The 26,278-nt window shown below is 36.8% G+C and overlaps 3 protein-coding genes across 3 annotated transcripts; 2 read left to right on the top strand and 1 right to left on the bottom strand.

Annotated features, from left to right (window-relative positions):
• On the top strand, positions 1–3,103 carry LOC137720590 (1-aminocyclopropane-1-carboxylate synthase 1). The gene is made up of 4 exons (XM_068459681.1): positions 1–281; positions 494–625; positions 724–884; positions 1,879–3,103. Exons 1-4 carry the CDS (start codon positions 111–113, stop codon positions 2,900–2,902), a joined length of 1,488 nt encoding a protein of 495 aa, XP_068315782.1. The 5' UTR covers positions 1–110; the 3' UTR covers positions 2,903–3,103.
• A 3,364-nt stretch (positions 3,104–6,467) lies between these two features.
• Positions 6,468–7,235, top strand: LOC137719797 (uncharacterized). Its single transcript, XM_068458816.1, has one exon. It carries the CDS (start codon positions 6,468–6,470, stop codon positions 7,233–7,235), a length of 768 nt encoding a protein of 255 aa, XP_068314917.1.
• Positions 7,236–23,871: 16,636 nt separating this feature from the next.
• LOC137720426 (heavy metal-associated isoprenylated plant protein 39-like) lies at positions 23,872–25,941 on the bottom strand. Its single transcript, XM_068459494.1, has 3 exons — positions 25,799–25,941; positions 25,331–25,406; positions 23,872–24,444 (listed from the first exon to the last, which is right to left on the bottom strand). Exons 1-3 carry the CDS (start codon positions 25,802–25,804, stop codon positions 24,056–24,058), a joined length of 471 nt encoding a protein of 156 aa, XP_068315595.1. The 5' UTR covers positions 25,805–25,941; the 3' UTR covers positions 23,872–24,055.
• Positions 25,942–26,278: the final 337 nt, after the last annotated feature.

A 26,278-nucleotide genomic window follows, 5' to 3' on the forward strand; every position in this document is an offset into this window, starting at 1 on the left:
CTTCACACTTCATTGTTTAAAAAACATAAGCACTACTGTCGTTCCAGACTTCCAGTAGTATAATCATTCCCTCCAGATATATAGCTTGTGTGTTCTTTGGCACCAAGAAAATGGCCTCATCTGCAAGTGAGAATCGCTTACTGTTATCCAGGATTGCAACCAATGAAAAACATGGTGAGAACTCGCCGTACTTCGACGGATGGAAGGCGTACGATCAAAACCCATTTCACCTAACTGAAAATCCTGAAGGAGTTATCCAGATGGGTCTGGCAGAAAATCAGGTTTGCACTACGTTATTTTTCTTCTTCCCGTTTTAGTTTTTTTTCAGTTATAAGGTGATTAAGGGGGCGAGGGATTTTGAAGTCGGACAAAATATTCACTACCACTTGAGCTACAAGCCTCAACTGTGACTATGTTGTATTATACATAATTACGTTAGAGTTAAGAAGAAATTAAGCTAACAAAATGCATGGTTTTACTTTGTCTGTTTCAGCTTTCCTTCGACTTGGTTGAAGAGTGGATTAGAAAAAATCCCAAAGCCTCTATTTGCACTGCTGAAGGAATTGAGAAGTTCAGAAGCGTGGCCAATTTTCAAGACTATCATGGCTTACCAGAGTTCAGACAGGTATACATACACATATGCATGCATGGCATGGTCCATGGAAATCAATTATTCAGTAATTGCCATTATAATCAACTTGCATGATCTTAATTATTTTTCAGGCCATTGCTACGTTCATGTCGAAAGCAAGAGGTGGTAGAGTCACATTTGATCCTCATCGCGTAGTTATGAGTGGAGGAGCCACCGGAGCAAATGAGCTGGTCATGTTCTGTTTGGCCAACCGCGGCGATGCTTTCCTTATCCCCTCACCGTACTATCCAGCGTACGTGATGCTTCTTCTATGTCTTTCATTTCACATATTGTTTTTTAATTGTTTACGTTTACGTACGTACGTAGCTAATTAATTATATACCGTGCCGAATAGTTGAGTACTTAATTTCCCAATTAGCACCATTTTTCTTTTCAAGCGTTTGGTTGACTACGCGTGTTTTAATTTGTACAAAAAATACAGTAGTAGGTTTAAGAATTTGGTAGAAAGAAACTTGTGGAGTCCAAGTCATGGACTTGACCACAGGGGTTTTGAAATCCTTAAGATAAATATATTTGGGTTTTTATATTGAAGGTCAACAGATTTGGTCCAACTGACATAGAGAGAGTTGTAATATTTTCTTTACTTTTTTAAATAATGTTTTGGTCACAGAATTTTTCATATCTGAAACGTGTGTTTAGAGTCATAATCAAGTATAAATAAGGATTATAGTTCAATAAATTCGGTTGAGATCACATACTTTTCTTTTATATTTATAGAAAGGTTTCTAATTTTGAATCTCACTCACACTTACTCATCATTCTATACTTAGCCCTAACGATCACATACAGTATTGTTAATGTATATCATAAGAACTAGTTAAGATTTTTAACTCCATAGTTGAAATTTACTATAAGATCAAGCCATACGCATCAATCCTCAACCATACATTCACATTGGATGATAATTCAAATCAGATTAGTCTGTGTAGTTACAACTGGATGTTTAGGCAAAACTCCAACTTCGTTTCCTTCTAAGATTTAATTGTTTAAAGTCTTAATCTTTATACCGTAATGTTAAAATTCTCTAATTAGCTTCAATTTCCGTTCTCATATAGTGCTTACCAAACTTGATATGCTCAGTGGGCTAGTCTCATTTTCATATATCCATATGTACAAATTATGAAGAAATTGCTAGTTACAAGTCACCAAGCTAATTTAGAAGCTTAATATATGGATTGAATTAGTTTCATTAATAATTAATTAACATTTGATATGTCTAATTGCAGATTTTACCGAGACCTCGGATGGAGAACTGGAGTCCAAATTGTCCCGGTCGATTGTGATAGCTCCAACAATTTCAAAATAACCAAGGAAGCACTGGAAGCAGCTTATGAAAAAGCCCAAAACAACAACATCAATGTCAAGGGCTTGATCATAACAAACCCATCAAATCCATTAGGCACAACCCTAGACAAAGACACACTTGAAAGCCTTGTCACATTTATAAACCAAAAGAACATTCACTTGGTTTGTGATGAAATCTATGCAGCCACAGTCTTCAGCTCCCCAAAATTCACATGCATCACCGAGGTTATACAAAACATGAATTGCAACCCCAACCTAATCCACATTGTCTACAGTTTGTCCAAGGACATGGGGTTCCCGGGATTGAGAGTCGGCATCGTTTACTCCTACAACGATGACGTGGTGAACATTGGCCGAAAAATGTCAAGTTTTGGGCTGGTCTCATCCCAAACTCAGCACATGCTTGCGTCCATGCTTTCGGACGAAGATTTTGTCGAGAAGTTCCTCACCACAAGCGCAAAAAGGCTCGCAAAGAGGCACGGGGTCTTCACTGATGGGCTTGAGGAAGTGGGAATCAACTGCTTGAAGAGCAATGCCGGCCTTTTCTGTTGGATGGACTTAAGGAGGCTATTGAAAGATCAAACGTTTGATGGCGAAATGGTGTTGTGGCGTGTAATCGTTAATGAAGTGAAGCTCAACGTTTCTCCGGGCTCTTCATTTAAATGTGTCGAGCCTGGTTGGTTTAGGGTTTGCTTCGCCAACATGGATGATGACACAGTGGAAGTTGCACTCAAAAGGATTAGGGCATTTGTAGGGCAAGGAAAGAAAGCTCAAGAACAAGCACAAGTGAAAAGTCCTAAGAAGCGTTGGCAGAGCAATCTAAGGCTGAGCTTTTCATCATCATCCAGAAGGTTTGAGCAGGAAGGTGTTAGTGTTATGTCACCACGTATGATGTCTCCTCATTCACCAATGCCTCACTCACCTCTCCTTCGAGCTACGACTTAAAGAGTATTGGGGACCTATACTCTAGTGTGTGCAATTAATTAAGGGTACTAGAAAATAATTACTGAGGTTGAATATGTTTTTAATTTCGTTTTGGACGTGCTCATAATAATTTTTCCCATTATAATTACTTTGGATGCTGATTAATGCAGCTCTCAAAGGTTTTTTTAATGGACTAAATAGGAAAGTTGTCGTCCATGTTTTCCTTCAAAATGTATATCAGTACTATTCACGCTAATCCTCTCTATTGAGGCCTTAATATGCTTGTAGGACTCCCCATTGTATCAAGCACTGTTTTTCTTGTGACTTTGAAAGCTGAACTATACATATAAATAATGTAAATTATACTTGTATCTCTATTCTCTAATGTGTTTCTTCAATATTAGGGTGGATTATTGAAAATTAATTAGTCGAATGCTGGATGTTTTGGCTTCATTGTAGCAGATGGAACCTAAATATTAAACATGAGGCATTATTAAGAATAAGAAAAACTAATGAGAAAAATTTGAAAAATTTGAGTTTTAATGATAAAGACAAAATAAATGTTAAAATAAATAGTACCAGGATTGACATTTTAGTGTAAAAATATGATTTTTCGTTAAAATAAACAGTACCGAAAGCTTTTGTTAAAGTTTCCGTACACATATGACAATCCAACAACCTATCCGTGTCCCAGGCTCTTCTGTATCCATCATCATAATCACAGAATATGTGTGTGTGTGTGTGTGTGTGTGTGTGTGTACGTGTATTATATGATGAGCATGCTGCGTGTTTAATTGATCCTCACAATACACAATGACTCAATTTGAGAAATTCCAAGTCAAAATGACTCATAGCACAATGTTAAAACTGATGAGATCATCACATACCATAACCAATAAACTTATATATGATAATAGATATATATATACACAAACACACAAACAAATTAATTTGATTAAACTCATCTACATAATGAGTATGAGACGGCTATGGCACTATATTATAATTTGTTTATAAGTTAACTTATTTTCAATTTTAAATTAAAGGAGACTTTGGATTGGATTTCTTGCTATTACTGTTCTTTAACTGAAACCCTATTGCTTTTCAGTTTTTTATGAAAGTGACTTTGTACGCCTTAGTATATCAATATCATATATTTTCATGTTAATTTTTTTATAAAAGTAACAACTTATGAAATATATAACTCCCCATTTTATGGGATATTCTTTCTTCTTTTTTATTTTATTGAAAATATGGGATATTATTTAAAAATCACAATTTGTAAGATGTAAAAACTAATCTCACCCTTTATAGTTCACAATATCAAAAAATGTACTCACCCCTACACGTTATCCGTGTCAAAAGAATGTAGCAATCTGATTTTTGTTAAAAAAAAAAATCTACCAATTTCAATATCGAAAGGAAAAAAATGTTAAGTACCCACAAAATGTACTTGCAGCCTGATTTGGAGTACATAACAAATTTTAAAATCTTGGGTGCAATAAATGATTTTAAAAATTAGGGTACAAATAAAAGTTTTAAGTTTAAAAAAATGGCAAAAAAGAAATTAAATATATGAGTACAAATTAAGATTAAAAAGAGAATAAGTACAAATTAAAAAATGATTACAAATTAAAAATGTTATAAATTAAAAATAATGTTATAAACATTCCTAGTTTAAGTATGTTTTGTAAATCCTAGATTAGATTTGATTATAGTTATCCTTTCCTATTTTATCTTGTATTCCTTGGGGAAGAAGGAATATCTTCTCTCCTTCTATTACTATAAATAAAGGCACAATGTAGGAGAGATAACAATACACACATTCCTCTACAATTCTACAAACACATATCTCTCTCCCTTCTCCTTGCAGCCGGCCCTCTCTCTCCTTGTCAGATAAAATAGACCAAAACACGTTATCAACACGCTCCTACCGCTGCGCTTAGGAATTTGACGTTGAAGAATTTTTCTGCATCAAACCAGTTCCTCTATACCATCACGCAATCAGGTTCGTTCAAAACAACGATTTTTATCTCGATATTTTTGCAGCCTTGATAGCATGAACATTCATCACGATGCATGACTCAACTTTACGTTTTATGAATTTTAGATTCTACATAAATTGTGTATACCTCATAATCATAATTGTTGAATTATGTGAATTTGATATTTGCCATGAATTGCATCAAATATATTTGTATATGCATCAAATTGAATTCAATTAACATATTATTGTTTTACATATGCATATAATTAAATTGAATATGCATATAATTGAATTATGTATGAATTGAGAAGAAGAAAAAAAACAATTTTTTGTGATTGGGAATCACGGTTTGGGTTTTTTGAACCCATGACCTTGCGCCTTCAACCAAGCCTAAAGCTGGGATGGCCACACTGAGTCCCAAAGCCGGAGCCGAAGACTCCAAGACTGAAAACCCAGCGACCCCAACGTCTTTCATGGTGTCTTCCCCCATGGCAGGATGGCCTGTAGCCCATCCTTACACCTCGGGTCACCATGTTTGACGGCCTGAAGCTCGTCATCGACACCAATTAACCGAGATTCTCGAATCTCATCGGAATTTATCTAAGTCCGATTCGAATTTCTAGGGTTTTACATCGAATGTCGAGAATTTTTTTCAAATTTCTGTTCATATTTGAAGTATTTGACGACCCATGGACTCACCCCAAGCATCGTTGTCCCAAAGCCAACCACCTAACGCGGCGCCGTGAACCAAACCTGGTGTTTTCCCCAGCCAATCACGCCCAGCATGGTTGGGATGTATGACCCACAGCCCTTTTGGCCCTTTCTCGGCCTAACCCTCAAACCTCAATCTGTTTTTGGCCTACATCTTACAGCCCATAACATTTATTTTGGCCCAATTTTCCCCAGCCTACATATATAAAAACAGAAAAGAAAAAAAAAACAAGACAAAATAAATTTTGTTTTGGGCTCGCCTGCAGCGGCCCGTATGTTTTTTTCTCTGGGCATGCCTGCAGCAACTTAACCCTATGTCCTGTCTCTCCCCATAGGCTTGCATCCTAGACCCGAGATCCCTAGCCCAATTTTAGGGTCTAGGAAGCATGGCACCCATTTTATTAAGCCACCTTGTGGGCTTATGCATTTCTTTTGGGCCTCGAGTTTTATTCACCTAATTATTTTAGGCCCAATGGGTTTTATATTTTTTCACCCGCACTTAAATTTGGTCCGAAGTCCAAATAATTAAAATTCAATTATAATTATAATTGTAAACCTAAATTTTATATTTTTGAATATTCTTGTTGCGTATTTGTTTGCATATATATATATATATATATATATATATATATTTGTGTTTGCCTGCAGGAATATATGAACCTGAAGTTCATAATTATTTTGAAACCTGAAGTTTCTTATAAACATGCGTTGTTTGAAAACCTGAAGTTTTTCATTTAAACACATCACCCATGAAAACCCGAAGTTTTTTCATGCAAAATTAAACTGAATCTTGTCTATTAGAGCCTGTATGTTCTACTCCTACATGAATAGATTGATTTTTCTCCATTACACTAACCACATCTTGTCCATCTATTTTGTGATAGGAACATGTCGAATTTGAACAAACTCGACTTTACCACTTTGGAGGTCTCTGGAATGAACTACCTCAAGTGGGTCCAAGATGTGAAGCTCTACCTCACTGCAACGAACTTGCATCCTGCTATTGAAAAAGAAACGGACGAGCCTATTGGCGAAGCTGAAAAACCCACTGCTATGATCTTCATCCGAAGACATATTCATGATGCTCTGCAAACTGAATATCTTGTTGAGGAGGATCCACGTGTATTATGGGTTGCTTTGGCTGATCGTTTTGATCACCAAAATGATACATTCTTGCCTGAAGCAAGACACGACTGGCAACACTTGCGCTTCCAAGACTTTAAGTCTGTGAATGAATATAATTTTGAAGTTTGTCGAATCCGATCACTTCTCATGTTTTGCAATGAAACTTTGACTGAAGAGGATCTCCTAGAGAATACTTATTCGAATTTCTCTGCTTCTAATATTGTCCTGCATCTACAATATAGAGCTCAGAAGTTCACTAAGTTCTCGGATTTGATCTCTGTTTTACTTCTCGCTGAAAAGCAAAGCCAGTTGTTGATGAAGAATCATCAAGCTAGACCTACTGGGGCGACTGTTGTGCCTGAAGCACATTATAGCCCCAACCAACACCCAAAACGCCAAAAGAGGTGTGGTAGGGACGGCCAGAAGCCATCCCACCAAGGTCAACAGAGTCAAAGCCCATCTAAGGGAGGAAACAAAGCCCAGAAACAACCAAACCTCACCCCTCCCCAAAGCCCCGAACTTCAAGAATAAGGGCAAAACACCTGAAACCATGGATGCGGACATGTGCTATCGCTATGGTTCAAAGGACCATTGGTCCCGTGTTTGCCAAACTCCCAAGAAGGTTATAGATGAATATCATTCTCATCGTAAGAATTTTGAATCAAACTTCATGCAAGTGGACGAACCAGAGACTACAAAGATGGAGGTTTCTGATTTTCAGGAGGATACCACTCCTATATAAGATTAGAATCTTAGACATAGATTTATTTTTAGTTCAGATAAGACAAATAGGGCCGAAGTCCACCTAGTGGCCGAACCCCTCCTTTGTTTTTGGTTGATTTTTGAACAATTTTCCTTTTATATTTGGATTATTAGTTGGTGATTTGTTTTGGATATTAAGTTTTTAATCCTTGGATAAATGAAATTATTTTGAATTGATATTTTTTTTCAAAACTTTTATGCATGTGACCAATTCAAATTAATTTTTCATTCTAGGTATAACTAGTGGGAAAGTTAGTTGTTTGGCAAATAGTGCAATCATGCATACCTTTTTGCGTGAGCGCATCTATTTCACTAATGTCATCCCTAAGAATGCACCTTTGAGAACCCTCTTAGGCCCATCCAACCTGATATAAGGATACGGTAAGGCACGTATAATGTTGTTCAATGGTACAATCTTGACCATTTCTGAGGCACTCTATTCTCCACGTTCTGGAAGAACGTTGTTAAGTTTCAAGGACATTAGAGATAACAATTACCCTGCTAAAACCCATGTAGAAAACGGAGTTGAATTTTTATGCATAACTTCCTACGAATATGGCCAAAAGCGTATTATAGAGAAGATGGAGCGTACCCCGAGTGGTTTATATACTACAACCATACGCCCTATAGAATACCACTATATGGTTGGCCCTACTACTGGGACCGTACACAAAATTACACTTTGGCTTGATCGTTTGGGACATCCTAGATGAATAGCGATGCGCCGTATCCTCAAATCTTCACACGGGCATCCACTAACCCGAAGTTTAGGTTCGATCCAAGGAATCACATGTCAAACATGTTCGATGGGAAAGCTTATTACTAAGCCTTCTTATGACAAGATTCGTTCGAATCCTCCTATTTTTCTGCAACGGATTCAGGGGGACATTTGTGGACCGATTCAATCTCCATGCGGACCATTTAGATGCTTTATGGTTTTGGTTAACGTTTCCACACGTTGGTCACACGTGTGCTTGTTGTCCACAAGGAACGCTGCATTCTCTAAACTGTTGGCTCAGGTTATCAAGCTCAGGGCTCACCACCCTGATTATCTGATAAAATCTATTTGATTGGATAATGCTGGAGAATTTATATCTAAAACTTTTGATGCCTATTGCATGTCGGTTGGGGTTGAAATTGAACATCATGTACCCCATGTTCACACCCAAAACGGCTTGGCAGAGGCTTTCATTAAGCGCTTACAAATGATTGCTCGATCGTTGGTCATACGTACCAAGCTCCCAATCGCTGCTTGGGGCCATGCAATATTGCACGCAGCAAAGTTGGTCTGCCTGAGGCCTATTATGACATAACCATTTAGTGTCCTTCAGTTAGTTACCAGATACGAACCCGACATATCGCATATGCGCGTATTTGGTTGTGCGGTATATGTGCCGATCTCGCCACCCTTACGTACAAAAATAGGGCCTCATCGAAGGATGGGAATCTATGTCGAATATGATTATCCTTCAGTTATTTGTTACTTAGAACCTTTGACTGTCGATCTGTTTACCGCTCATTTCGCGGATTGTCACTTCTATAAGATAGTTTTCCCGTCGTTAGGGGGAGATAAGAACATCACCCTTCCTGAAGCATGACGCAAATTATCATGGACGAATCCCACTTTGTCTCATTCAGAGCATACCAAATGCTTTCATCGATCTAGCATGCGTGACAAGATCATATATTCCAACTGCGAATACACGAGCAAAGATAGATGCACCAAATGTACGACGGACTGCCCTCCTGGAAGCCCGGGACGCCAATCTTGGTGATCCATATACATTAGCGGCTAGCCAATCATCTGCCCCTACACAAAAGCGTGGCAAACTCCTTGGTGCAAATGATTTACACCCTCGGAAGAGGAAAACCATAGCACAAGGTCCTAAAAGCCTACCATGAATCTGACTATCGCTTACTCATTCTATCCAATTCATGAGGAAATTCTGGATTATGGAAGCGTCCTTGAAAAAACGAATCCTCCTCCCGAGAATCGTGAGATTTTGGTCTATTATGCTAGCTTAGATAATGTGTGGCGTAGAAATGAAATGATTGTCGACGATGCATTAACATTTGCAGTAACTACTGAGATCATGTTGAGCGATGACATTGAATCGCGTTTCGTTGATGAATGTCGACGTATAACTAATTGGTCAAACTAGAAACAAGCAATCCAAGTCGAACTCGATTCGCTTCGAAACGTAAGGTGTTTGGACCTATAACTCCTACTCCTTCACATGTGAAGCTCGTTGGCTAGAAGTGGGTTTTCGTTCAGAAACGTAATGAGAAGAACGATATTGTGCATTACAAAGCTCATCTTGTTGCACAAGGTTTCTCACAACGCCCCGGGATTGACTATTACGAAACTTATTCACCCGTTATGGATATGATTACTTTTCACTACCTTGTCAGTTTGGTAGTTTCCGAAAAACTAGATATGTAGCTGATGGATGTAATAACCACGTATCTCTATGGGGATTTTGATATGAAAATTTACATGAAAGTTCCCAAAGGACTTACATTGACTGGTTCAAATATTTCCAAATCCTGAAACACGCTCTCAATTGAGCTAAGGCATTCACTCTACGATTTGAAACAATCCAAAAGAATGTGGTATAACCATCTGAGTGAGTCTTTGACCAGTCAAGGATATGTGAACAACGAACTATGCCCTTGTGTGTTCATTAAGAAGTCACATTCCAGATTTACGATTGTTGTAGTATATGTTGATGATATTAATCTTATCGGAACTCTTGAAGAGCTCACGAGAACTGCCCCACACCTGAAATCGAAATTTGAAATGAAAGATCTAGGTAAGACTCGATATTGTCTCGGTCTCGAGATAGAGCATTGTTCAGATGGAATCCTAGTACATCAATCGAACCACACCCAGAAAGTGTTGCATCGCTTTAATGAGGATAAAGCAAAGCTTTCGAGTACTCGTATGGTCGTTTGTTCGCTAGATGCAAAACGAGATCTCTTCCATCCGAATGAGGATGATGAAGAGATTTTGGAGCCTGAAGTTCCTTATCTAAATGCTATAGGCGCTTTATTGTACTTAGCTCAATGCACTAGACTCGACATCTCCTTCACTGTTAATCTTTTGACAAGATACAGTAATACACCAACACGCAGATACTGGACTGGCGTGAAAGACATCTTTCGTTACTTAAAGGTACTACAGATTTGGGTTTGTTCTAACCCTATGCTCCTTGAGTCGATTATCGCCTTGTCGATTATGTCGACGCAGGATACTTATATGATATGCACAAAGTGCGCTCTCAAATGGGTTATGTCTTTACCATTGGAGGCACCGCAATCTCTTGGAGGTCAACTAAACAGACCTTAGTTGCCACTTCGTCTAACCATGCTGAAATTCTCGCCTTACATGAAGCAATTCGGGAATGCTTTTGGTTAAGAGCAGTAGTGGGCCATATTCGAAGCTCATGCGATCTTTATCCTGCCGTTGATGTCTCGACGACGATCTTTGAAGACAACGCAACTTGTATCGAACAACTCAAGAAGAGTTACATCAAAGGAGACAACACTAAGCACATTGCGCCGAAGTTTTTCTTTTCACATCAACAACAAGAGCATCATAAGATTAAAGTCATCAAATTCGTTCACAAGATAATCTGGCCGACCTCTTCACCAAATCATTGCCGAAGACAACGTTTCAAAAGCTTATTCATGGAATTGGTATACGTAAACTTTCTGAGTTGTAACTTTGCTATTACTCTTTGGAATTATGTCAAACTCAGGGGGAGTATCCTGTAGATACTTGCTTGATCTTAATATACTCTTTTTCCTACGATTATAAGCATTTTTCCCACTGAGTTTTTTCTACCTAACTAGGATTTAACGAGGCACCCACAGTGGGCTGGTCATATCCCTGATGACGTCATTTAGACGTTTCTTTTGACTTTGCATCTCTCACGCATTTTTCCTGAGACTATGGATTTTGTCCTTACTCAGGTTTTTGCCATAGCCTTAGGGTTTTTTAGTGAGACATACTACTTATGCAAGTTCCTACCTTATTGAGAATAAGCGTTGTTCCTTAGAATCAGTGCTGATGAGTCGACTTCCTCAACTTCTGCATGATGTTAAATCTACCTTAAGTATTTACACATTCAAGGGGGAGTGTTGTAAACATTTCTAGTTTAAGTATGATTGTGTAAATCCTAGATTGGATTTGATTCTAGTTATCATTTCCTATTGTATCTTGTATTCCTTGGGGAAGAAGAAATATCTTCTCTCCTTCTATTACTATAAATAAAGGCACAATGTAAGAGGGATAACAACACACATATTCCCCTACAATTCTACAAACACATCTCTTCTTATCAGATAAAATAGACCAAAACAAATAAAAATATATGATACATTATTTAATCATGAATATAAACGTACTGAATGTAACGTTTAGAAATGATTAAATAACTTTTTATTATAAAATTAAATATATTGACATGTTAAATTGCTAAATTTATGAATTAGATAGAAACTAGAGAACTTTGATAAAAATAAAAAATAAAAATAAATAAAAAAGAAGAAAAGAAGAAACAAAGTTTCAATTAAGAGAAATGAAACATTTACTATTGCATATAGTTGACACGTGCACTGTGTCAGTGTTCCAAAGTCGAAAATTTTCACCTTACTGTTGGACGATGGAAGGTGGAAGGTTGAAGGGACAAGGATTGTATGCCCTCCCACTTTCCGTGCCCTCCAGTGCTCTCTTGTTTGTGTAGTCACAGTTAAATCACGTCAACATTTAATATTACTATTCATTTTTATCTTATTATCTCTATAAAAAAAACAATATAAAATGTTGACGTGGCTTAACCGTGACCACACAAAACATGAGGGCACGAAAAATGGGAGGGCAAACAATCCTTGTCCAGGTTGAAGGTGGAAGGTGAATGACAATGTATATATGTGTGGGGTGTGCGTGTGATTCTCTCTAGATCCTCTTTGTAAGGATTCAAAAATCGATTAATTGTGTCCGTTCATCGTACATTATGCAGTTAATTTTCATTAAGTATTATTTATATTCAATTTTAAATAAAAAATTTAAAATAATTGTTAATTACACGATATACAATGAACGGATACGATTGTGGAAGGTGAACGACAATGTATATATGTGTGGGGTGTGTATGTGATTCTCTCCGGATCCTCTTTGTAGGAATTCGAAGATTGATTAATTGTGTCCATTTATCGTACATTATGCAATCAATTTTCGTTAAGTACTATTTATATTCAATTTTAAATAAAAATTTTAAAATAATTTTTAATCGCATGATATACAATGAACAAATACGATTGATTGATCATCTGAATTCTCACCGGAGAGGATCGTATTCTGTTTTAACTTTTACTCAAACTTTTTATTTAGTGGGCGTTGATTGATATGAACCAGAGTTGGACGTAAATCTGAGAAGTCATTTTCATGTAGCTGAGGTGAAGGTCTGATGAGACACAGTGTGACCCACGGCCGGACATGCTTGTTGCATGTTTCTGTTCGATTTTGGTTCCTATGCCGAAAGTGTCTTCCTTTGTCTTCCTTTATGGTTTTTTCTCACCCTTTGAAATACTAATAAGGCTACGATTCCATGGATAATCATGATGCATTGCAGTCACGTCTATTCTGGCATGCTCAGAACCACAAATCCACAATCTAAAATAATGTGTATTAACTTTTTCTTGCCGCCCAAATTAGGTGATGTTGTTTTCTTTGTGACGGTGAAGATGAAATTTATACTAGCGAAATGGATTTTCAGTTTATTTTAGCATTGCTGGCCTTTTAAATAATTTTAGCTATCTTATAATCGAAAATTCTCATGTAAACAATCATATTTAAACTCTAAATCTTAAACCCTTATATATATTGGAGTTATATTAAGTACAAAGTTATATATTAGTTACCTCTTACTGCCGATCTTTATTCACTTTAATTGATCTTGTAATTTATATATGTATATATAACCAAACAAAATGAAATTTTGTCATAATCACACATACACTCGCATTTTTTATTCTTCTCTATAAGAAAGTATTTATAAGAAAACAAGCTTAGAGGGGGAACTCAAAACGTGAAGTAAAGCAAACCTAAATCCATAAAAACAAGGGAAACCTGCATATTATTTCTCCTAACTGGTTAACTTAAAAGATCACTTAGAAAATAAAAAATATAGTCCCAAAATCTCATGACCCTTCAAATGATAAATGTGTATCATGACTGTTTTCTAGTGTATTTACACTAACCTTAACACTCTGGTAAAGAGGGAAAAAAATGTTAACAAACAGGGAGTTACAATAAGAGGTCAAACACATAATCTTACAAGATCAAGGATAGAATGTTGAAATGGCTATATAGTCAGTTTTGATGTAAATTTAGGGTGGAAATCGAAGGCAATAGCATTACAGAAGCTTTGAAGTGTCATCACACGTCTCTTAAATTTTAAGAGATGTTAGTGGGGAAAAAGGCATGTCATATTCTAGCTAATGGTGTACAAATTGTCGAGCGTAACCAGCTGCCATGCAGTATAGAATCATGACGATCAACATTTTGTTTCCACCAACATTATTCTTGTATATATTTCATTGCTTGATAGTTGTAAACAAATTTTATGTAGAATACACAAGTCACTAATAAGGCTAGTCTCTGGTCCTTTTCAGCCAATATAGAACGTACCTATATATGGTTATTGTTTGTACGTAAATTCTATAACGACAGTCCATTACAAAGATGAGATATGTATCAAAGTTTTGAAGCAATAAGTATTGTACGACATGGGTATGATGGTTGACAATTTGACAATGGTTGGCATAATATATCGATATCTTTTTATTAGATAACATAAAGTTTGCTTGAACGAATGTGTCACCACTAGGTTAGGAGAAATTTTTTTTATGGACTGGCACGTCACTATGGTTGTGAACTCATTTCATATAAGTTGCTCTCATCAATTAATTTTTTTTTTCATTAAAAAATACATGCATGGTTGTGAAGAAAACATATGTAGTGCACAAATTTAGTTTTCGACCTAACTATAATATTTGGGAAGCTGTTTTAGGTTTGAATTACTCCATGCGCTAGATATTTTAAGCTCCAAAACCTTCCAGATACTTCCTAAATACCCAAACTTAGCATTTTTTTAATCAGATTCTTCCAATACATATATATACGTATATACATAGAGGTTGATGCGATCTATTCTTTATTCTAATGCTTGATTCAGTAAATACCCAACATTGTAAGCTTTCATTTCCTTTTAGCCTTTCTATGTTAGCTAGGATAGTTTTCTCCGTCACCGCCATTCTAGATTAAGTTTTCTTTTCTTTACTGGCCATTCTATATCTAGATCAAGTCGTGATACATACATTCATATATGCTTTTCCAATACTAGGTCGACCAAGGGACCAAAGAATATTAGTTGTAATGTGTGATAGGCTTTTATTTATTTATAGTCAAGATTTGTAACAGATAATAAACTTTTACTTAATGGTACTGCCTATCACTCAATTCCTGTCACGTAACAAGAACGTCTCCTCGAAAAGTTTTCTTTTCAAAGAAAACAACAACATAATAATCACGATTAAGTACCGTTGAATTTATTTAGTAAGATCTAACCACTCATGAAAGTATTAACCATGTATTGTTAATTATTTTACGTCGTTTTTAAGTAGGCCAAGCTATGACTTGGATAGACAATATGCCATGCATATATCTAGAAATTACTTTGATTTCAAGTATATAATATTTTACTCAAGGGGTAAAATCTTCTCGACCAAAGAAAGCCGGTAAAATTTTGATTAAAAAATGAGTCATTTCATTGAACCTGGAGACCCTACTCTTTATTTATTTCTTTGGTTTGAAGCCATCAGCTCTGAAACCACCCACAGAAAATGGTTGACAGAAGAGTTGAACAGACCAGATCCACTGCAACAAATACTTTTGCTTTTAAATGTGGTAATTGAATCTACGATTGCCTTCAACACACACCATGTTGTTGAATGTTCAGTATCAATCTCCTGTGCATTTTTTTTAATTTCATCATTCAAACTTAAGAATTATTAATTTGTCAGAAGAATATTTGTACGTTCATGCATTGTAAATATTCTGTTGCCACTTTACAGGGTAAGAACAGGTACAAGGAATAAAATTATACTTAGCATCGCATGCCTCTCATTAACTAATAATTAGTATATTATTAGTAATTGAAAATTAAAATTAGGCTCTTCATGTGGATTTCAGAAACAAAGGATTGTTCTTTTTTCTTAATTGTCAATAAACAATGATAAAATTAATTAAACAGTCTCAAATGCTTATTAAGTACTACTCTTGGAAGTTTTGTTAATTTACCTTGTATAAAATTGAGGCAAATTAAATCGTCTCACTGTTACGAAGTGTTACCATGCAATCGTGTTATAGCCCTAAACCCTAACTCAAAGTCCTAAACCCCTAATGCCCTAATGCATGTAGTATTGGTCATCCATATCATCTACTAACATTATAAAATATGATTCTATAATAACGTTGTAGGATTTATCTTATAGGATAAATAAATATCAAAGGATATTTCACCCACTTGAGGATCTTAGCCTCCTAATTATCTATGTGATAATTAGATGAAAATCAAGAGATATTCATATTAGAATATACTTGGGATTTTCATGGGCTTTTCAATCTTTGTACACTCTTCCCAACCACTGTATAAGGAGGCTTTGGGGAAGAGAGAAAAAAAATAAGAAACACAAGTTTTTCCACAGTTCAAATATTCTAGTTAGGTCTTTAGAGCAATCACTTTCGGCTCTAGGTCTTGGGAGGCGAAAATCAAGTGGCAGCTCGACATATCGTAGCCAACTCGATGACATGCGAGGTTCTAGTCATGCACAGAAGGTAAGAGCAGTTGTTCGTGTTTGTAGGAGCATGTTGAGATTCAAGCTTCCGCATAAGAGGTACACACGTCCTTTTTATAGTCTTCCAACAATGGTGTCAAAGCCACTCACACACTCCTCACATGAAAGCATGAGATATATATGAATATGCCATGTATGAAAACCTTGAAAGCATGAGATATATATACATATACATATATATATATATATGAATATGCCATGAATGCTTGTCTTTAAAATTTTCGTTTTTGCCATGCTTATTTTCCTGGGTTTTAACACTTTGGTTATGTTCTTTACATTCATATAAGACTATGTTTAAAATTTGGTAAAGAAAAACCAAGTGGTTAGAGGGATAATTGAAACCCTACTTTCGTAATAGCATGAAAAATGAATGTTTCCAAGGTTTTTGCGACCTTTTTTTTCATGAGGTTAGAGTTGTTTTTGGATTTCTTCAAGAAGACTTAGTTGTAGATGGTAATCTGATCTTTCTAATGACATAAAATACAAATAAAACAGATGCATATTCGCTAAGTTATGGCCTCTGTAAACAAGCCTCGTGAGAGTGAAAAATCTGGAAATTCCATATTTTTTGGAAGAAGATGATGAACAATGGCTCATCTCTCCCACTTTCGGCCTAAGTAAGTACGAGTACATCGTTAAGCTTTCGTGGATGTTAGCTACACCATTGGATTCATCTCAGGGAGTTCAATCCAACGGATGTCAAAAGAACGGCATCGGAGCGCCCAAAGGTGGCGCGTGTGTGTCACGCGCCACCCATGGTGAGTGGGTTCGTGCAATATTAAATTAATTTTGCACCGCCGCTTTGAGCAGCGCGTGGCGGCGTGTGGGCCTTGTTTTTGGAACACGACTGGCGAGTGAATCATTGTGGTTCATTGACCTACGTAAGTGTATATTTAGGTTTGGTATTAGAGACGCTTTTAATTGACTAAAATAAGGAAACGTTCTTAATTAACCTTGAAAAAAATATCCAATACGTGCCAAGATTTTAGGAAAATAAAAAAGAGATAATGTCAATCAAATTTGCTCATGTTGATTGAGCATTTTAAATTAGAAGGGAATATTCTTTAGGAGAATATTTAAAAAGATTACCTAATTAATAAAAATAATAATGAAATTAGACTGGGGATCACTAATGGTCACCTCTTATTTGATGTGGTGTCTAGGAAAAATCTTTAAGGAGACACTTTGGGTGTCAAAGAGGTTCAGTTTTTAAAAGCTTTGTGTTGCCACCCCTCCAGGATTTGACCTGGCCGCACTTACGGAGGCCCATATGTCGAGCCCATTGTCTAAAAACCCTAATCGTTGTGCACTCAATTGGATGTTGCATGAAAAATGGATAAGATTAAAACATAATAATGTTAAATTAGATTTATTTAAAAAAATAATTAGAAAATATGATGTTGACTCTTAGAATTGAATGGTAATTACGAGCAACTCAGCGGATTTTTCAATTTCAACCTAGGAGAAAAAGTGAAATATTTTCTAATGAGTTTTTGAAATAAATAAATGTAAGATGTGTAATTAATAATGTCAAAAATATTTCACCCTTGTAGAAAGAAATGGTTGCAAAAAATGTTGTTGCTGATTTAACCAAAGGAGAAAAGCTGGTTGGAACCAACTATGATATTTGGCATAAGAAGATCCAATATATTCTCAATGAACAAGAGCTATAAACAAGAGCTCTTGGAACCACTGCATCTCAGCATACGGCTAGAGTAAGGTCTTATGAATCTTTGTTCAAGAAAGATCGAAGTGCGCACTTTACTATGTTAAGCAGCATGTTTGATGATCTTATTGGCGAGTATGAAGGGTACTCGACTGGCCAAGGAGATGTGGGACTAGCTAAAATTTTCTTTTGGTGGAACCTCAACTACTAGGCTGAGAATTCTAGTGTTGAAGTTTAAGGTTTATAGGATGGATCATAAGCACTCTGTATCTGAACATCTTAAGAAGATGTCTAGCATAATACCAGATTTGAAAGCTGCTGGGAGTATCCTCACCTATGAACAGCAAGTCCAAGCTATGATTAGGTCCCTCCCAAACTCGTGGGATGCCCTTAAACGGATCATGACATACAATGATCAGATTAAAAACTTTCATGACATCTCGCATCATGTTGAGATGGAAGGTGAGCACCGAGTGGCAACCTAGAATACTGCCTTTTTGACTCAAGGTAGGTCCAAAAAGGGTAGCCAGTTCAAAGAAAAAGGTAAGGCCAAGTCTGAGATTTTTGTACTAGTGAGAAGAATGATGCAAAGCTTGCTCCAAATTCTAATAAGATCAAGGCCCACAAAGGTAAACATGGCAAGAAAGACGAATCCAAGTCAATGTGCTTTAACTGTAAAAAGAAGGGACACTTCGCTTGTAATTGCATTAAGCCGAATAGAAAGGTAATCTCCAACCCTAAATTGGATATGGTTCAATAACGAACGATTTTGTTTGCTTGGATTTGATTAATTCTTGTTCTTCTACTTTTTTTAGTAACTGTTATTAAACATGTTAATTCTGAAACATGGCATACTAGACTAGGGCGTATAGGGCAAGATAGAATGACAATGTTAGTTAGAGAAGGCTTGTTAAGGCCATTCACTAATGTCAATCTACCTGTATGCGAGGCTTGTTTAGCTAGCAAAGCAATTAAAAAGCCTTTTGAAAGGCTATTTGAGCTACTCAACTATTAAAGTTAATCCACTCTGACATCTGTGGGCCAATGAGTGTGAAAGCCCGTCATGGCGCCTCTTATTTTCTGACTTTGATTGACAATTACACACGATATGGTTATGTGTACTTGATCGCTCATCGTTATGAAGCTTTAGATTGTTTCAAATGCTTCATAGCTGAGGTTGAAAATAAAAAAAAAGAAGACTGTAAAAGCTCTTCGCACTGATCGTGGACGCAAGTATTTGTTTGACCAATTCAAGGTTTTTTGTGAAAGTAAGGGAATACGCAAACAACTTTCTATTCCTTACATGCCACAACAAAATGGTGTTGCTAAAAAGAGACAGAACTTTATTAGAAATGGCCAAGTCTATGATGGCACAGACAAATCTCCCCATATCTTTATGGGGTGATGCATTATTGACTACGACGTATATACTTAACTGTGTGCCTTCAAAGACGGTTCCCTCAACCCTATACGAAATTTGGAATGATGTAAAACCCAATCTGGGTAATTTGCATCCTTGGGGTTGTGCTGGATTTGTTCATAATCAATCACATAAGTTTGGAAGGTTGGGTCCTAGAGCAAATAAACATATCTTTATAAGATATTGTGAAAACTCGAAATGTTATGTGATGTATGGCAAACATCCAGATAGAGGGAGAACCAAGATTGATTCACGTGATGTGGAATTCATAGAGAATGACTTCCCAAAACTTGGTGATACTGTCAAAAACCTTGATCTCCATGAGTTGAAGAAAGATGAAGAACTTGTAACATCTTCAAGCGAATAAGGGGAATTAATTTTCAATCTGATGGTTGCTAAATATGATGTAAGAGGACTTGATCCGAGTAAGAGTACACAACCTAGTGGGAATAATGTATCCATAAACACTCAAGAGAATATGCCCAATGATGGGAGCGTACCCTCTGAAATTCAAGGTCACACAGTTCGAAGAAGCAAGAGAGGCCACATTCCCAAATGTCATTTTGAGGTTGATAGGGAGGCCTACATTTGCAAACCTTCAGAGGAAGACGAACCTTCTTCTTACAAAGAAACGTTGTCTTCAACGGCCAAAGAAAATTGGATAACTGCAACGGAGGAAGAGATGAGCTTCATGGACAAAAATATTGTTTAGGAGTTAGTTGACCTTCCACCTGGTCATAAAACCATTGGAAACAAGTGGGTTTTAAAAATCAAACGCAAGGCGGATGGTTCAATTGACAAATATAAGGCATGCCTTATGCGAAAGGATACACTCAGCAATTGGGTGTAGACTATGAAGAGACATTCTCCCCTGTGATGAGATTTGCCTTTATTCACCTCATTTTAGCTATTGTTGCTCAACTAGATTTGGAACTTTACCAAATGGATGTTAAGACAGCATTTCTCAATGGAGAACTAGACAAGGAGTTATACATGGATCAACCTTTAGGCTTTGTGGCCAAGGGACAATAGCGCAAAGTTTACCGCCTAAAACGTTCCATATATGGCCTCAAGCAAGCATCTAGACAATGGAACATTAGACTCCATAATTCAATCACTTCATTTGGCTTTGAGATGATTGAGGAAGACCATTGTGTGCATTTTAAGAAATCTAGAAAAAGTATTCTTATACTTTCTCTGTATGTTGACAACATCCTAATAGCGGGAAATGACAGAACCTCCATGGAAACCACGAAAGCGTGGTTGTCATCCCATTTTGAGATGATAGATATGGGTGAAGCACATTTTGTGCTTGGAGTTAAGATCATGAGAGATCGCTCAAGGAAACTTTTAAGTTTGTTTCAAGAAACTTACATTAAGAAGGTACTTGAACGATTTAAGATGGCGAACTCCAAACCCATAGACACTCCTATGGAAAGAGGCGCGATATTGTCCTTAGAATAGTATCCAAAGACTAAGAAAGAGAAAGAACAAATAGCAAACGTCCCATATGCCTCTGCAGTAGGAAGTTTGATGTACGCGATGCTTTGCACGCGTCCGAACATTTACCATGTCGTGGGCATGGTAAGCCGCTATCAAAGTAATCATGGACAAGCTCACTAGCAAGCCGTCAAAAGGATTATCAAGAGGATTATGAGATACAGGCAAGGAACAAAAGATTTAGCCGTATGTTACCAATGAGGGGATCTGAAGTAATCTAGTGATGCAGACTGGGCAAGCAATAGAGATGAACGCAAATCCACCTCAGGTTATGCTTTTATCCTTGGAGGTGGAATTGTTTCTTGGTGTAGCAAGAAGCAAACTTGTATTGCTCTGTTGGAGTTAGAATACGTTGCACTTGGATCAGTTGTTTAAGAAGTTGTTTGGCTTAGGAGGTTTCTACAACAAATAGGAATTACAGCTTATGCTCAAAAAGTTGTACTTGTTTACTGGGACAGTACTTCGGACTTAGCATATACCAAAGATTCTAAATATCATGGCAAATCTAAGCACATAGATGCACGATATCATTTCTTTATGAACAAGGTTACCAAGGGTGAAGTAGTGTTGAAACATATCTCGACTAGCAATATGTTCGCTGATCCCATGACTAAACCCATAATTAGAAACTTGTTTCTAACTTATGTAAAGAACATAGGTTTATGTAGGGTTTGATGTGTTTTTCTTTGTATTTGACATTATTATTGAATAAAAAGGCATTGAAGTTTTTCATTTCATATTTATTTTTGAAATGATTGTTTACACATCTTTACGAGTGTCACCAAGCTAGAATCAATTTTTCACACGAACGATTCACCCTACCGCTTAGATAGCGAGTAGGATGAGACATTTGTGTCCTTAATGTATTGGACTACGAGACCGGACACGTGTATGTTGAACGTACCAATATGCACAAGGTAAACGTCGCCTTAGAAATGTCTAAGATGAGACTTAACAGAAGTCGAACATGAGATTTGTTTCATGCTGAAGCTTGTAAAGCCAGATATGAGTATCTAGGTGGTCGCCGAGAAGGCAACTAGGCTAGAAGACTCAGGTTAGGCACTTGTGTAGCGACTAAACTAAGATCCGTATGGTATGTCCAATGGACATGTGACACACTCATTGAAATGAGGATACACCATAGCATACAAATCATATTGTATGTGCTATAACCGACTGATAGTGGGAGTGATGAATTGATCCCTGCTTCAATCACTTTGTGAACCACAAGAAATCGTACCCTTATGCCCTTTGAACTAAAGTCTATGTTAGAAAGATGAGGTTTAATGATCGATACTTTAGCACGTTTATCTAAGACGGTCAAGTCAGCTACTATCCTAAGAGGCGTGTCTAGCAAGTAGTTAAATCAAATTAGACTGACATGAGAGCTTATGGAAGACAATTTGAAGAAAACACCATGTCATGTGATTCATTAGTTGTGCGGAGTCTTTTGATATTTGTTATCAAACATAAGACATGGATGCATGATACTTGTGAGACATGACATTGTTTTTTATTTCATAACAAGGGATAAAGAATGTCAAGTCTGGTGTGTGACGAACAATCTGGGGCATAAAGCGATGAACTTCCGAGTGATGCACTGTTGTTAGTTTAGTGATAGCTTAATGGTAGTGGTCCTGGTTATGTACGTTCTTTCTCATGAGGTCGCGCATCCCATTTCCTGTATGAGGAGATAGACTAGAACGGATGTGAACTAAGTGTGTTGATTAAGACTATGCCACACCCTATGTGGGTGAGTGGGAAATGTATGATTTATCTTACGGGATAGATAAATATCAAAGGATATTCCACCCACATGAGGATATTAACCTCCTAATTATCTATGTGATAATTAGATTAAAATCAAGAGATATTCCTATTAGAATATACTTGGAATTTTCATGGGCTTTTCAGTCTTTGTACACTCTTCCCAACCACTATATAAGGAGGCTTCAGGGAAGAGGAAAAATAAGAAACACAAGCTTTTCCACATTTCAAATATTCTAGTTAGGTCTTTAGAACTTTCACTTTCGGCTCTAGATCTTGGGAGGCGAAAACCAAGGGGCAACTCGACATAAGTAGCCAACCCAACGACCTGCGAGGTGCTAGAAGTGCACGGAGGGTCAGAGCAGTTGTTCGTGTTTGTAGGAGCGTGTTGAGATTGAAGCTTCCACATAAAAATTACACATGTCCTTTTGAATTTATTTATAGTCTTCCAACAAACATCATGACTGTCACTCTAAAAATTTCTCATGCATTTCATAAATCCGACACGAAACTTTGAGTTTTGGATACACCAACTTTAAAAGGCTGGAACAGCTTGAAAATGATCTAGAAAACAACCATGATTCTTCAAGCAGAGAAAACTTCATTTACTAATTAACTTACACCATCCACCCACACCAATAGAGATCACCAAGTAAAAGAAAAAGGAAAAATGATTACTAACTTGACCAGTTAATCCATGGGACCATGTATGACCCTTGCAAATTAATGCAGAAGCAGCAGCTTATATATAATATAAAGACACATCAATGACAGGTACAATGGTGAGGAGGAGGAGGAGGACCATGGCTCCATGAGCCTTCAGTTTCATTTAATAAAGCATGTAGACATATAACCTCACAGACAAATACAAAGAAACACCTGAAAGGAGTACATTCACATGACCCACCATGCAAACTGAAGAAAATGAGAGTCACCTTTGCTTTATTTAATACACCTGTGCCCTACAAATATTAACTACAAAACCAAAGAAAATGAAATTTTCCATTTTCTTTACCCACAGTAAAAAAAAAAACAAAAAACAAAACAAAAAAAATTACCAAATTGGCGAGCTCAAGCTCCCAAGAGAGGCATTACAGACCATAATAAGACTAGAGAGTACAATTATGTGGTGACAACAAAACTTAAATACATTTATTTGCTCTACACACAATAGTAATGTTTTGCAACATTTCAATGAGGCAAAGAGCATCTTATATATACAAATGCAGCTCCTACTTTCTTGGGGTTTTGGCCTCATATTCGCATTGGGAAGATTTTGAGTCCCTCGTTCGAGGATTCAAGAAGCTTGCTTGCCTAGAAAATAACGCATGAATTCGGATTCTCTTCCATGCTGTGCACATAGTAGTATGTGGTCATGTGGGGGTACGCTTTGTACGCCAAGACGGGGTCTAGCTCTTTCTTCTTCTCTTCTTCCTTCTTTTCTTCTTCTTTCTTCGGCTCCTCCTTCTTGGCTTCTTCTTCTTTCTTGGGCTCCTCCTTCTTCGCCTCTTCTTCTTTCTTTGGTTCGTCTTTCTTGGGCTCTTCCTTCTTTGGTTCCTCTTTCTTAGGCTCTACTGCTGGTCCTACTGAGATTATATCTGTTTGCCAATACTTGCGCAACTTGCTCACCACAGTCACCGGGTCCACGCTTCCGATCACTGTCAATTTCTTATCTTTCATGTCCATGGCAATGGAATCAATGCCTACAAATTGCAAGATCAAAACAATTAATTGAGAATTTTCAATTATTCAACTCTGTTTAAATATCTACTATCTCAAGAACAATTGATCCATATGACCCCTACATTTTGTGGTACTTAAAGTTTTGAGTAATGCAAGACAGATGATCAACTTGCTGATAGAGCAAACTAGCAACTCTAAACCCTGCTGAAACCATGCACAGATTGTTTTAAAACATTAACCCATTCATTACTAACATTTTTCTCTTATACACAACTCCGAAGGCAACATGGACAACCAACTCCGACAACAAACGGCAAGTTCTTCATCATCGATGCTTGAATTTATCCTTGACGTGCTCTACTTTCATTAGTTGTAGACTTTTAGAACACATTTCAAACCCTTCATATTGAAAAGAACAAAAGACAAACATTAACCGGATTCATTACATACATTACTTGTAAGATTTCTAGTACATTTCAACCCCTTGAAACTGAATCACAAATTAGAGTGCAGACGTCTGCAAACTCTACCGCTAGCTAGTTGCCGAAATTTATTCCTATAAAGAGCCTAGGTGAAGAAATTTCTCTCTTTCTCTTTCTTTCCTCATATTTCTGTTTGTTTTTTTAACCAATTAAGTTGTCATATGTGAACAATCAGATATGAACAATAACAAAAAAAGATTTGATTTTTTATATATAATTTTCCAATCCCATCTCTTGCTTCTTTAGGAAACTATAGTGGAGAAATCTTCCAACCACTACTTTCCATCCAAAGTTCCAAACAATTACAGATGACAGAATTTAGGTAAGGATTGAAGTATATTTCTGTCAATTAGTAATTAACATCATCAATTTGGTCCAAATTAAGAAGTTTGATTAAATCTAGTAAAATAATGATATTTTGCACCTGAAAGAGTAGAGACTGTCTTGAGAGCCTTCTGCTTGGCTTTGCCATCAGGCAAATCCAACTTCAGTACAAACTTCTGCAGCAACAAAACCACAAACACCAAGAGATCTGATCAGAATCACACAAAATTCTTCCAAATCTAAACAATTCTTTCATGGAAACTCCAAAACTGCAATAACCAAAAGCAGAATTTTTTGTCCCTTTCAAGATAGAGACTTGTGTGATTAATTAGGACCCATCTGATTAATTAATCCTCGAAACTGATTTATACTACTAAAACTGATAAGATTTTAACCAAAACCCATCAACAATCATGCCTTCCTTTAAAAAACAAAAGGGAAAAGAATTGAGAAGAAAAAAGAACCCAAAAAAGCAGTTTGAAGAATCAATACCAAATGGGAAATCTTGACAGCAAAAAGAATGAATATTCAGAAAATTTAAAAGTGGGGAGGATTTCAGATTCCAGACCTTCATTTGCAATTGCCTTCTTTTTTTAGAGAGATGCAGAGCAAAAAAACCAGAAAGTTGAGATTGTCAGATGGAAAAGCTGTGCAAGAAAAATGGGAAAACAGAGATAAATGCAATTTGCAGAAATGGGGTGTTGTAAAGAGAGGGCAAGACGAAATCGAATAATGCTTTATTGAAAAGGAGAGAGAGAGAGAGAGATGAGATGAGATGAGATGAGAGAGATAGGAGGTCGGTGTTTGGGCACACCAGGCACCAAAAAAATCCGAATCAAAACAACCAATGCAGAATAGGAGAGAGAAAATTAGAGGGTGGAAAATGAGATGGAGAGAAAAGCTAGAGAGAGAGAGCTTTTGTGCACGAACGTGTTCAAGAATTGTGTGCAACCAGTGAAGCTATCAAGCTGCTTAAGCAGTTAAGCTAAGCTATTACAGTCAAAATCCATGGCCCTTTTGAAGCATGAAACTGCATATCACGCGCGAA

This window comes from Pyrus communis, chromosome 16, assembly GCF_963583255.1.
Source record: "Pyrus communis chromosome 16, drPyrComm1.1, whole genome shotgun sequence".
Lineage (NCBI taxonomy): Eukaryota > Viridiplantae > Streptophyta > Magnoliopsida > Rosales > Rosaceae > Pyrus > Pyrus communis.